This window comes from Zootoca vivipara, chromosome 2, assembly GCF_965207765.1.
Source record: "Zootoca vivipara chromosome 2, rZooViv2.hap1.1, whole genome shotgun sequence".
NCBI lineage: Eukaryota > Metazoa > Chordata > Lepidosauria > Squamata > Lacertidae > Zootoca > Zootoca vivipara.
Window position 1 is genome coordinate 66408986 of NC_142584.1, and position 13527 is coordinate 66422512.

Genomic DNA, 13527 nt, shown 5'->3' on the forward strand with positions numbered 1-13527 from the left:
TCAGCGCGCGCGCGCGCTAACCCCCGGGAACCGGCTGGAGCCGCAGCTCAAGACAGCTGACAGGAGCCGCGGCGAAGCCCTGGGACCCGGCAACAGCCTCAGCGCACGCGCGCTAACCCCCGGGACCTGGCTGGATCCGAACTGAAGCAGCGCTAAGCCCCGGGAGCCGGCAGGAGCCGCGGCGCGTGAAGCCCGAAGCCCTGGGACCTGGCAGTACCCTTAGCACACTGTGCTTGAAGCCCTCGGACTGCAAAAGTACAGTACTTAATTAAAAAAATAAGACATCCCTTGAAAATAAGCCATGGTGTGTTTTTTTGAGGAAAAAATAAATATAAGACGTGTCTTATAATATGAGAAACACGGTAGAGGGCCGCAGACTCCCCTGGAATAGGACTACTTCATACTTCCTGGAAAGCTGCAAACTAGACACTATAAGGAGATAGGAGGAGGACAGGGAAATAACAGGGACTTTTCCCTGAGCAAAGATAGTGAGAAAGAAAAATGTTATGCAAACAAAGCCAGGCCAACTGAGTTCAAAGTGGACAAATGGCTAGGCTATAAAGGAAGAATGCGAGTTTCAAGAGCCAGCACTAGAATACTGGCAGAATACCAGCAGTGATTTTTATCTTCAATCGAACACAAGATAATGAACATTGTAAGGAAATGGAATATTAAAGTGAAACCACTTCACAACTGGGCATTATTGTGCACAACACAAAGAAACCCTGACATAGTCCAGTTTGGATCAACCAGGGGGAGGGGGAAGTATACAGGGAGAGAAACTGAAAAGGACATTGAGCTGAAGGGTCACATTAAGTTATTTCAGGGAAAGGACCATAGTGCAGCAGTAAAGCACATTTTTTCATGCAGGGGGTTCCAGGTTCAATTCCCGATATCTCCAGGCAAAGTTGGGAAAGTGAAACCCCAAAGAGCTGCTAAGTCTGTGTAGTCTAGACAATGCTGAGTTTGATGGGCCAATTGTCTGAATGAGATCCAGAAATCAATATTCAGAGTCTTATGAATAGTAGCCCATAAATCAGCATGACCAGAGTGTAAGCAAATCATCGAGTGTTTAATGGAATGAGTTTCTCTCACTCAACTCAGTAACCTTTTATGGTAAACCCATAACTTGATGTTATAAATTTGAAAAATAACAATGTTACTATTGAATGTTTATTAGAATTAAGGAACATCCTTCTACCAAAAACAAAAAAACCAGTACCACGTAAGACCTATTCAAATTGCCAGTTCTTCTTTAAAGAAGCTATAGTGCCAGAAAATAGATTGCACCATTATTCCAGAAATAATCACCACCAAAAGAAATCCAAATCTAACAGATAAATCTTGATTTAGAGTAGCATTCAAGTCATCTATAAAAGGCCTCTTTTTAAATAATTAATGGTACTGCTGTATCAAGGCACATGATCTTGGGAACAAGAACCACTGTTGTCAACTGCAAGGAAATCTGTACAGCTACCATACACCTTTCTTCTAATGCAGCCAGGCTGAGCAAATCCCGCCAGTAACAAGAAACTCTGTGCAGCATTCTTTTCTGCACCTTGCGCTATTTTCACAATTTTGTCACCCCCAAGAATTCCTTTGTCACCAATAATTTGAAGCCTGTCTGGAGAACATGTGCCTCTCCAACTTCCATTAGCCCTGGTCAGCATGGTCAACAGTCAAAGAGCGGAAACATTTGGAGAGTTGAAAGTGCCCCAGGCTTGATTTGAAGGGAAGCCCTACAGAGAAAGTCAACAACTTTCACCCTGGATAGGTCTGTGGGTTGGCATCCTGATAGTGAGAGAGGCTCCAACTAGCATTTAAGAAGAAAAAGCTTTAACTGCAATTCAGAAACCAAGCTTAAGCTAGAAGACTGTATGATTTCAACTTGCCAGGCAACAGCTCAAGTTTCCCCATACCACATCTAACTGTTCACAGCCTTCTCAATGAGCATTTTTTGTTCACTATAATTAGAGATGAAGAGCTGTATAGTTAATAGGTGGAAGAAAACAAGCAAGCAGGCCAACTTGGAGCAGGAATACAGGCTCTAAAGCAGGGGTAGGCAACCTAAGACTCGGAGGCCAGATGTGGCCCAATCGCCTTCTCAATCTGGCCCACGGACAGTCTGGGAATCAGCATGTTTTTACATGAGTAGAATGTGTCCTTTTATTTCAAATGCATCTCTGGGTTATTTGTGGGGCATAGGAATTCGTTCTTTTTTCTTCTCTTTTTCAAAATATAGTCCGCCCCACCACATGGTCTGAGGGGATGGTGGACTGGCCCACGGCTGAAAAAGGTTGCTGACCCCTGCTCTAAAGGGACATGCAGTTCCCCCACAATATTTCATAAGCACTTCAAAGGGATCAGGGAAGACATGACTGGAGTTCCCCAGGAATGATTAAGCCAGTAGAAGTGGGAGAGGAGACTGCTTGGATTTTGACACAGCTGGAATAAAATCACTGGTTCCCAGGGGGAAAGCAAGTGGAATGTGGAATTAAGGAGAGTAGTAAAGTAGCTGCTTAAAATGAGATCGGGTAAACTTTGCAAGAGGAGAAAGGCACCCCTGAACTTATGAAGATGCCTTGTACCAAGTCTGATCACTGGTCCATCTAGCCCAGGCATCCCCAAACTTTGGCCCTCCAGATGTTTTGGACTACAATTCCCATCATCCCTGACCACTGGTCCTCTTAGCTAGGGATCATGGCAGTTGTAGGCCAAAACATCTGGAGGGCCAAAGTTTGGGGGTGCCTGATCTAGCCCAATACTGCCTACTCTTAAGTAGCAGCTGCTCTACAACATCTCAAGCAGAGGCAGTTCCCAGTTCAGATACCCAAGACTGCATCTGGGACTTAATGCATATAAAGTATTTGCTCTATTACTGAACTAGAACCTCTCACAATGCTGCCAGCGGGTCATGGTGATGCAATATAAGGCAAAATAATTGCACAAGAGTGTTTGGTAATGACAATGCTACCGCGACAAAATCCTGCATAATCAGGCAATCATATGAAGAAGCATAACTTACGAGGGGGTGAATGTACGAGATATTATGCCAAGTACTCGAGGCTTCTTTGCATCCCAGCCACTTCCACTCCACACACAAGAAAGCAGGAAAGACAGCATCTCCCCAGTGCAAGCATGCTCCTTACCCAAAGTACGCCGAAGATCTTCACATTGGCTGATGTGTGGGAACTGTAGCATTTGGCGCCATTTTTTACTCTTGCCTTTTCGGTTTCCTCCTCCACCTGCATGACACAGAATTGGGGGGGGGGGGATCAGCAGGAAAACCAAGAAAAGAAGTTGATCAGTATGTTTACCCTCTGATGTTCTGTTATTAACATTTAAGTCTTATTAGAATTCCTTTTAAAGGTGGCCAGGAAATAATTGGCCAAATTTGCTACAAGATGTTCGTGAGCACTGTCCACATCACCATTTCAGAAAAGTTCAAATATTAAGGTTAAGGTCACAGATCGTCTCCCTGCAACTAACCTTCAGTTGGCTGGATATACAATGCACTGAAATATGATCGTTCAGAGTGTCTTCCATACCATAGTTACAGTCAAGTAACCAAATGCCAAGAAGGAAGAATTTATTGACACAGCCATTCCTAAATTTCAACTTAAGTGCTGAAACTGATTCAAAAGTTAGCCATAAGTTAACCACTTCAGTCTGAAACAGTGCATAAGGATATCTATCGCTTTAGTTCTTTCTTTCAATGAATAAAGGGATAGTTAATTAGCATTTTGAACTAAGGAGGCTAACTGGCACTGCATATTTTACCATGCTAATAGGAGGTATTAGGGCTTCTAGCTTGCCTTCAGGCACTATTGTGCATGATAAGATTTAAGGATTGAAAATACTGCTTGTTCTATACATACCACCTACTTCTATACACACAACATACTATCAGAAGAAAAAGTGAGGGGGGGGGAAGCCACCTCCTTCCCACCCAGCAAGGTTGCATAATTAGGCCTTTTTAACAATCCTGAGCAAAGACTTTCAGACTGCATGAGACTACTTAGGTCTCTTTCCCACACTAACAAAACTGAATCGGAACAAGCATAGTTCTAAAATCTGCAGAGCAAAGGGTCTAGAGGCCAAGAAAAAGTGACATGCCAGACTACCCATTAACTTCCTAACTGAAGAAAGATTTAAATCTGCATTTGCCACATACAATTGCAGCATCGACTCACATTTCTTACTACAATTACTGCTCATACAAGAGCAGAACTGAAGTTTGCTAAGCTGTTCAATCTATACATACCTGTCAGCAGTACAAGACAACTAAAACAAGCCAGCCCTCAGCAACATAGTTAAACTACAGGTTGCCAGCCTGGTTTATTGAGTCTACTTACTGCCACTACAACAGGCTATTCAAATGAGGGTAGGACAAGTAGCCAGCTGCATATAATATAGTGCCTACTACATCTTGGTACTGTACCAGCCAACATGGGTTACTAGTCTGCTAAAGGGTTAGTAATCTGTATTTCCATGCTTATGTGCATGGGGGCTCGGAACGTACCCCCCATGTAACGGGGGGGGGGGGGCTGTATTCACCTACATGGAATTTCTGATAGCCTAGAATAGGGGTGGGGGATGTTTTTCAATGCAAGGGACACCTACCTGTGTGGTGAATGGCAGCTATGGTCACATCATAATAATAATAATAATAATAATAATAATAATAATAATAATAATAATAATAATAATAAATTATTATTTATACCCCGCCCATCTGGCTGGGTTTCCCCAGCCACTCTGGGCGGCTTCCAACAGAAAAATAAAACACAATAGTCTATTAAACATTAAAAGCCTATCTGAACAGGGCTGCCTTCAGATGTCTTCTAAAAGTCTGGTAGTTGTTTTCCTCTTTGACATCTGTTGGGAGGGCGTTCCACAGGGCAGGCGCCACCACCGAGAAGGCCCTCTGCCTAGTTCCCTGCAACTTGGGTTCTCGCAACGAGGGAACTGCCAGAAGGCCCTCGGTGCTGGACCTCAGTGTCCGGGCTGAATGATGGAGCTGGAAGACGCTCCTTCAGGTATACTGGACCGAGGCCATTTAGGGCTTTAAAGGTCAGCACCAACACTTTGAATTGTGCTCAGAAACGTACTGGGAGCCAATGTAGATCTTTCAAGACCGGTGTTATGTGGTCTCGGCGGCCACTCCCAGTCACCAGTCTAGCTGCCGCATTCTGGATTAGTTGTAGTTTCCGAGTCACCTTCAACGGTATCCCCACGTAGAGCACACTGCAGTAGTCCAAGCGGGGGATAACTAGAGCATGCACCACTCTGGCTAGACAGTCTGCAGGCAGGTAGGGTCTGAGCCTGCGTACCAGATGGAGCTGATAGACAGCTGCCCTGGACACAGAGTTGACCTGTGCCTCCATGGACAGCTGTGAGTCCAAAATGACTCCCAGGATGCGCACCTGGTCCTTCAGGGGCACAGTTACCCCATTCAGGACCAGGGAATCCTCCACACCTGCCCGCCTCCTGTCCCCCACGAACAGTACTTCTGTCTTGTCAGGATTCAACCTCAATCTGTTAGCCGCCATCCATCCTCCAACCACCTCCAGGCACTCACACAGGACCTTCACCGCCTTCACTGGTTCTGATTTGAAAGAGAGGTAGAGCACAAACAACCCTCTCCATCCAAGCAAGCAAGTAAGAGGTATTGTTGCAGTTCAAGGACACAAACCACTATAGGAAGATGAAGTGCAAGGCCAGTGAGGGGTGTGACCTGGGGAGGAGGCACTGCATTGGCACAGGCCTGAAGGCTAGATAGAGGTCTGAGGGCAACATTTGGCACCTGGGCCTGAGGTTACCCACCCTCAGCCAACTTATTAAATAAAGGCTATATTCACTACAGCTCCATTATAATCAACAGAAACTGGCTGAATGGGAGGAGATAAGCACTTCTAAGAAACATGGCTCCTACATAACATTATTATATGGAAATAATTGCCAGAGTGCTGTCCATTAGGCATATCATTTAAGACAGAAGGGATAGTGGCTTTGAGACAAGCTCTACTTTAAAACATTTTACATTGGCATCCTGCCGTGGGGAAGGTAGGGGCAGAAAGAACACACATGCATGGTCCATAGCAATTCTTGTCTATGTCCCCCTACCCCTCATAAGAAAAGATGCATTGCCTAAAAGAAGCTAAGAGTTGTGCCATATTATTGACTGTACAAATCTAGGAAGGAAGTGAATCAAGGCAGTATAGCTGCACAATACTTTCTCACTGAAGGAAGGTAGGTGGGGCTTTGAGAGATCTCTGCTGCAAAAAAGCCCCCCCCCCCGTTTCACATCTCAACAAGGCTAGAACTGAAAGTCCACCCCCCCCCCAATACAACTCTGTACAAAGGGAAAGAAAGAACACAGTACAGTATCTCAACCACCACTCTATGCAATTTTATCTCTGCTGGTCAGCGCTACTGCAGCAGAAGCATTTTTAAAGAGAAAAGGCAGAGGGGTACAGTATCTTCTCCTGAATCTTATCTTCTCCTTTATCACCAGTAAATATAGCCAGCCCCTTTCACAAGTATTTGAACATGGGATCCACTATGTATACAATTCATCCACCTAAGAATTTCAGCATTTAAAATATACATAAAAGAAATGAAGTTAGATGATGAATTAACCCTTATGGTTTAAGACTGGCTTCCAAGGTTTTATGTCATTTTTAAACCAGAAGGGGCTTAGCAGGATTTCCAGTTGCCTTGGTGTCATATCTGGTTGCTTCTTCCTTTGACTAGCAGAAACAAAATGATGTAGCAGCAGTAAACATACATAACTGACATAGGTTGTTGAATTCAGAATTTTCTTAGTATAGATTTTTGGCTAGCTTATAACAACAATATGTTTATTTACATGCACAGTACATACAGCCCTGCACTTAAGCTCACCATCTCATACTCATAGGGATCTATACAATTTAAGTGAACACTATAATCAATTCCCTCCTAATTCTGCTGTTATTACCATAAGAGGGTTGCCCTAAAAAGTATGAGAATCTGTTAATGAGGCAGAAGTCGCAGCCCCATAAGTCAGCAGTGAGCCTGCAGACTGAACCAGAATATAGTTTTTTAACAAGCAGTAATAATAATAATTATTTATTTAATTTGTATTCTGCTATACCTGTGGATTCAGGGCAGTTCACAACATTTGAGTTGCGAAACATTTCAGTTTGGAATAAGCCAAGGCTAGAAGCACATGAAGAGGCAATATAGAGTGGTGTGAGGTATTGCTTCTCCTGTAAGTAGCTCTGAACAGAGGAGGATTGGGCAACTTGTTCAGCATCAAAGGCTATTTCAAATGAATAGTTCCTAGACACAGTACTCCCATGTAAGACCATGCAAATGGTGTAAAACAACCAAGTGTATATCTTTTTGTACACAAGCTGCTAAGTGGGTTTCAGTGCATGTACTGAAATATTTGTGTGCTAATAAATGCATGTGCAGCACATCTTCTGTAGCAGATCTCCTCTACCCATGCGTCCATTTCTCTTCCTCCATTGCTTCCCTATGTTTATTTTAGATTATAAGTCCAACTAGGGACCTGTTATCTATTTTTTGTGAAGTGTTCATATGGTGCTAGGTTAATCATCATCATCATCTTGAATGTGTACAGGCACTTTCCTTGCTGTTTTCCTGCACAGAAGTGTTTATTCTATATAGAAAAATGGTCACATTTGGCTTTAAGAGGGCAAGCTGGAAATGTACAATGAGCTCAACGGCTTCATCTAATTTACATAGCTACTTAAACTCAATTGCAGTACAAAACAGTGATAAAAAATTCATGGAAATGGTAGTTCTTAGTGGCTATTGTATATAAAGCAACTTCTAGAATGCTACCATAGCCATTTCTGAGTAGTTGCATTTCCTTCTATGAGATAGATAGAACAACAATCTATACATGGCAAACTTTTATATGCCTGCTTTAAAATAAGATGACTTTTCTTATTGATTTTAGTCTTCACAAGCTTACCTTCCTTGAGGCTGTATACCCAAGAAATAATTCCTGACAAGCTAAAAGGTCAGGGAGAGGGAGAGAATTGAAGTTGTACACAATCTAAGCTTTTCAGCCACCTGGCGCGATCAGGAACTCCAGCCTGCTTAGCTTCATATGTTCACAATTAGGAGCAAGCCCATCGCTTATTATATGGATTCAGAGAGACCCAATTCACAAGATGTAAAAATTGTATATCTTATTGTTCACACCCTGAAGACCTAGTGCCATCAAATTTTCAAAGTACGTACGGTATGTAGAAACTTACTTTTAAGAGTTAAAGCAGATGTCTTCAGGACCTTAAAACCCATGTACAATGCAGAAATGTCTGGTCATCTTCTATTGCCCAGCCAAATGTGAAACATTTAATGGATATTTAAATTGGACCCAATTCCATTTGGACAAAAACTGAATAGAAGAAGTGATGGGGAACCCTAAACTCTTGCCAGAAGGCCTTTCAGCCCTAATGGCCTGGCAGCTTCTCTTAAAAACAAAGGTCAGTAATTCATGGCAAGGAATTCCTAGGCCTCTGTATCAAATACAGATTTCATACAGCCTTAAGTTTATCAATGCTGAACTCAATTTTAATTTCTCATCAAAAAATCCATTCCTCAATTCTCTCATCCCAATCTGATGAGAGAAAGAAGCTGCCCACGTTATTTTCACTTCACAACCCACATCATAAAACTTAGTATAAATAAAAAACTCCAATTTTAATCTTTCACCAAATTATTACTCTTGGCTTCCCATGATTCAGTATATGTATACATGGCAGTACAAAACCCTGTGAATTAAGTACGGTACTTTGAATATACATTTGCTGTAATTCTAAGGTTTAGGGTTTGTTTCTTTTTAACAAGGCCTTTAACAAGAGCAATTCTTAGAAATTCTAACTTTATACAGCTTCTGTGTGTTGAAGTTACCAAATGATCAAGAAACACCTGTTTCTCTAGATGAAAGGAACCCAGATTCATTGCCAAAGAGCCAGAGAGTACAAAGCTCTTAAAACCTCTTTTGATTAGCATTATGTTGTAGCTCTTTCATGCTTGGGCCACTTCCACTATAAAACGTTCTTCATTTAAGACTCTCACTACAGTTTGGTTGATTTACTTTCATTTCACACAAATTATGCATTTAGATGGCTGGTGGGGGGTTGTATATATAACAAAAAAGCTTTTAGAATAATGGCATGTATGGCTGAAAAAGGTAAGGTGGCAAGCTAAGAATGGACGACAATGGTTTTAATATTCACTGTCTTTAGAGTGAAATGCCAGGACAACTTAGGTAGCCAAAACCCACAACAACACAACCTCAGCTATCAATAATTTTGCATTAAAGGCTGAGAATTGTCTGGCTGGAATGAAGATATCAATTAGGCAGTGTGTTTATAGCATATTGTAAAGTAAGCTAATTGAAAACTATGGAGTAGGTGTAATCTACTGTGCTGCCATAACGTTATACAGAATTTGATTCTGAGTTGAGAACTGAGCAACTGGAGGCACCCAGTTTTCATTTACAATACGTAAGTGCTTGGAAGTCTCAGGAACTAAACCAGAGGGGGATAGGAATTCCACATTCAGGTGGTGTGACTTCAGTATTCTCATGCTCCTTCTTAAAAAGGTAAATGGACCCCTGACCATTAGGTCCAGTCGTGACTGACTCTGGGGTTGCGGTGCTCATCTCGCTTTATGGCCGAGGGAGCTGGTGCACAGCTTCCAGGTCATGTGGCCAGCATGACTAAGCCACTTCTGGCGAACCAGAGCAGCACATGGAAATGCCGTTTACCTTCCCGCTTCCCGCCTATGTATCTACTTGCACTTTGACGTGCTTTTGAACTGCTAGGTTGGCAGGAGCTGGGACCGGGCAACGGGAGCTCACCCCATCGCAGGGATTCGAACCGTCGACCTTCTGATCAGCAAGCCTTAGGCTCTGTGGTTTAACCCAAAGCGCCACCCGCCCCTTCTTACTGACTAGCAAAAAGAGGATAAACAATTCAAAATAAGTGGCTCTATAGAGATTCATATGCAACTACAAAATTCTACCAAATCCTGCTGTAGAGGACAGAAATTATCCCTGTAAATTTTAGAGGTCACAAAACACACACAAAGATAGTGACAGGTTTCCAGTTGCAAGTATATAGCTGCATAGTAACACTGTCCATGGGGAAACACAAATATTCTCATGACAAGATCCTTCCCCATCTGTGAGTCCCCAGATATTGTTGACCTACAGCTCCCTTCACCCTCAGCCAGTATAGCCAGCAGTCACGGAATGGATTATGAAAGTTGTAGTCCAGCAACATCTGAAGACCCAAAGTTGGGAAAGCTGCCTTATAGACTATCATTTTTACTATGGAACAAGCTTTTGGGGACAAAAATATAGTCCACAGAAGCTTATGCCATATAATACATGGTTTTTAAGGTGCTACAATACTTTGTTTTTTGTTGCAACAGGTGGTTGTCCCTCTGGAAATTATCAGGTGGTGTTCTACTTACTAAGATATGCAACGAGTAAAGTTGAGGAGCAAACTAAACTGATACTTCTGCTCCAGGATGGTATCTAAGCCTGTGGAAAGAATGTATTCTGCAGTAAGGGAAAAGGTTGCTCCATCTTCTTCCTCATTCATTTTCTTCTCCATGTGCAGATGATCAAAAGAAAGATGGTGATAGAAGCTGCTTTCACATTTCACATTACCTCATTAGTGAGATAAACCCACTGTTTTTCAGACTCTTAAATATAAGCCTGTGTCTGGTTATACACAAAAATGACTCATACTACAAAGCGAAATTATTCCCTTAAATTTAAGGCTTACAATTTTGACACTGAGGAAAATATATGATAACAGAATATCCCAATAAAAAGCATTGCCAAAGTCTGCTAAAGAAAGTGGGGGAAGATTCCAGCACTCAGACCTGTGTTTTTTAATGCAGCAGTCCCTTCTTATGGAATCTCATGCACATATGCCAAGTCAGAAGCCAATTCTAGAAAATCTCTGCTGCTCTATGGCAAGAGAACATTGTACCTGTGAGGAAACCCATTCAAGAGACTTATACTACTACTACTACAATGCTTTTTAAAAACCAACAACTGCTGATGCTCCACCTAGAGTTATGTAGTACAATGGGTAGCACGCCTCTGATTCTACTAGCATCCAAAATCCTGAAGACTTTCAAATCTTGTCAATTTATCTCAGACTAGAGAGGTGAGATGGCAGCCCTATATTTGGGCGAGTGTTTCTTATGAGTGTGAGTGCAAACTTTCACTGATCTCTACATCGGTGCCGGGGAACAAGAACAGTTCAAAGCCTTTATCAAGAGGAAGTTGCCAAATAAAAGCAACGAACCGTGTCTGCAGAAAGCATCATTTGGCCGCAACTCACGTCACTACGTTCCTCGATCTTTTGTGAGTCCTCTATAAGCATGTGCTGGCTGGTCCATAACTCCAAAGCTCCGCAGTTTTTCTACTTTCGATATTACCACCCCCCCCCCCAGCACACAGGGAGGGAGGAAAGAGGGGTGGGGTGGCGGGGGAGGAGGAAGGAGGAGAAAGAGCTCGCGGGCCGGGTCATAACACGCAACGCCGCCTCTCCGCCTCCCTCCCGCGCCTCTGACAGCGGCCACCCATCGCCATCCCACCGCTGCCGGGCATTCAACGCCGGGCTCCGAAGAGCTCAGTCTCAGCAAAGGGAGCGCGCTTCTCGCCTCGCCCAGCCCGCGAACCTCGCTCGCTCGCTGCCTCAGGCGTCGGCGCAGCTCTGCGGCTCGTGCGAAAGGAGTGACCCCAAGCAGGAGGGAAGATGCCCGGGCCGGGAGGGCGCCGCCATGCCCTCGCTCGCCCAACGGCGCCGGGGGCTTCCTGGGCTCCTTCTTCACTCTCCCTCGCTTTCCCTCACGCGCTCGCCCCCTGCGACCCCAGGCCGGCTCCTCACCCTCTCGCGCCTTGAGCAGCACCGTATTGGCCACGATATTCTCGAGCTCCATCGGGGCCCGCCCGCGGCACCTCAGCCGTTCCTGCTGCTGCTGCTGCCGCCGTCACCTCTTACCACTCAGGCTCGGAGGCCCCCCCCCCACACCTCGCTCCGCCCGCTGGGTCCGGCACCTCAGCAACCTCCAACGCCTACCTCCAGCATAGCCCCGCCCACTGCCTGCAGGCCCCGGCCAATGCCCGCTCCGGCACGGCCCGCATCGGCTCCCGGTTGGCCGGGCGGGCCCCCCTCCTCCTTCTCTCTGCCCTTCTTTTTCATTGGAGGGGCAGGAGGGGCGGGCCGGGAGCGCAGAGATCCTCCCTCGCGGGGCGATTGGCTCCAACGGCCTTTTTGGAGGTGGGGTGTGGCGCGGGTGCGGGGGGGAGTCTTGAATAAGGAGCGGCCAATCCGGTCACTTGCAGGGAGGAATTGGACGGGCTTCAGTGGGGAAGCTCGGCTCCACGCGTTCGCCCGCCCTCCCTCGGCTGGAAGCGTTGCCCGTGCAAAAGTGATTGGGGGAGAAGTTGCTCGTCAGAAGTCCTACATGTGGTTCGCGTGCAGATTGCAGAGGAACCAGGATGGGCTCCTTTGGGTCGCCGTTAGGAATAAGGTTGCAGGTGAAACGTATAGGTAGGCCAGGAACGCCCCGATCCTGTAGTGTATACCGGTACGTTCCTTGGAAGTAAAAGCCCCATGAATCCAGTGGGAGTTACTTAATCCAGAATGGATGTGCATTTAGGTCTTCCATTGAGAAGGAATGGAAAATCTCCCAAAGAGAAGGAATGGAAAAACTATCTCCCACACCTCCTTTGAACACTAAACCAATCTTCATTAACTAGTCCACATTATAACTAAGCGTTAGCATTCTCACAGGGCAGGCTATTTAATTTAATTATTTAGATAATTCTTCACCATACCATCATAGTAAAACAAATACATTAACAGAAAATAAAAAGTAAAGTAAAGGAGATCCAGTGTGGTGTAGTGGGTAGTGTGTCATACAAGAACCTGGGAGATCAGTGTTCAAATCCCTACTCAGCCATGAACTTGGGTGAAGTTGGGCCAGTGGCTGCCTCTCAACCTACCTCACAGAGTTTTTATGCTGTGCCCACACCACTCTTCCAAAAGGAGGCGCAGAGGGCATGGTTTTTGTTGGATCAACTTATTTTGTGCTAAGCCATGTATTTATGCCTCTTATATACTTGCTGTACTGTGTAACCTTGCCCATGAACAGTTCTGAATTATGCATTAAAACCTTTGGCAGAAACCAGTATGGGAGTTCTTCATCCAGCAATGAGGGCTAGGACACATTCTGGGGTTCAGTTGACTTATGGAGGCTTCAGTCCTACACCTGCTTACCTGGGAGTAAACCCTATTGAATTCAGTGAGCTTTTGTTCTGAGTTGTCTGGGAATTGGAGAAGCTTTCACTAACTTGAGAGTCCCCTGGGTCAACCAGCCTGACCTAAGGAAGAATCAGGGCATGATGAAAAGGTAAAGGAAAGGAAGAATGATCGCAGATGGTTGAATGATGTGGATAGAGACATACTGTAAGCC

At 44.6% G+C, this 13527-nt stretch overlaps 1 protein-coding gene across 2 annotated transcripts in view; it reads right to left on the reverse strand.

Moving 5' to 3' along the window:
- The window catches only part of GRK6 (G protein-coupled receptor kinase 6), a 33008-nt gene extending 20803 nt beyond the window's left edge, over positions 1-12205 (reverse strand). For both annotated transcript variants that reach the window (XM_035105865.3, XM_088662106.1), the window contains exons 1-2: positions 11937-12205; positions 3150-3245 (exon numbers count right to left, since the gene is read on the reverse strand). In XM_035105865.3, coding sequence (XP_034961756.1) covers positions 3150-3245; positions 11937-11988 — 148 coding nt within the window. In that variant the 5' untranslated portion in view covers positions 11989-12205. The remainder of the gene's footprint in view (positions 1-3149; positions 3246-11936) is intronic.
- Between the last annotated feature and the right edge of the window lie 1322 nt (positions 12206-13527).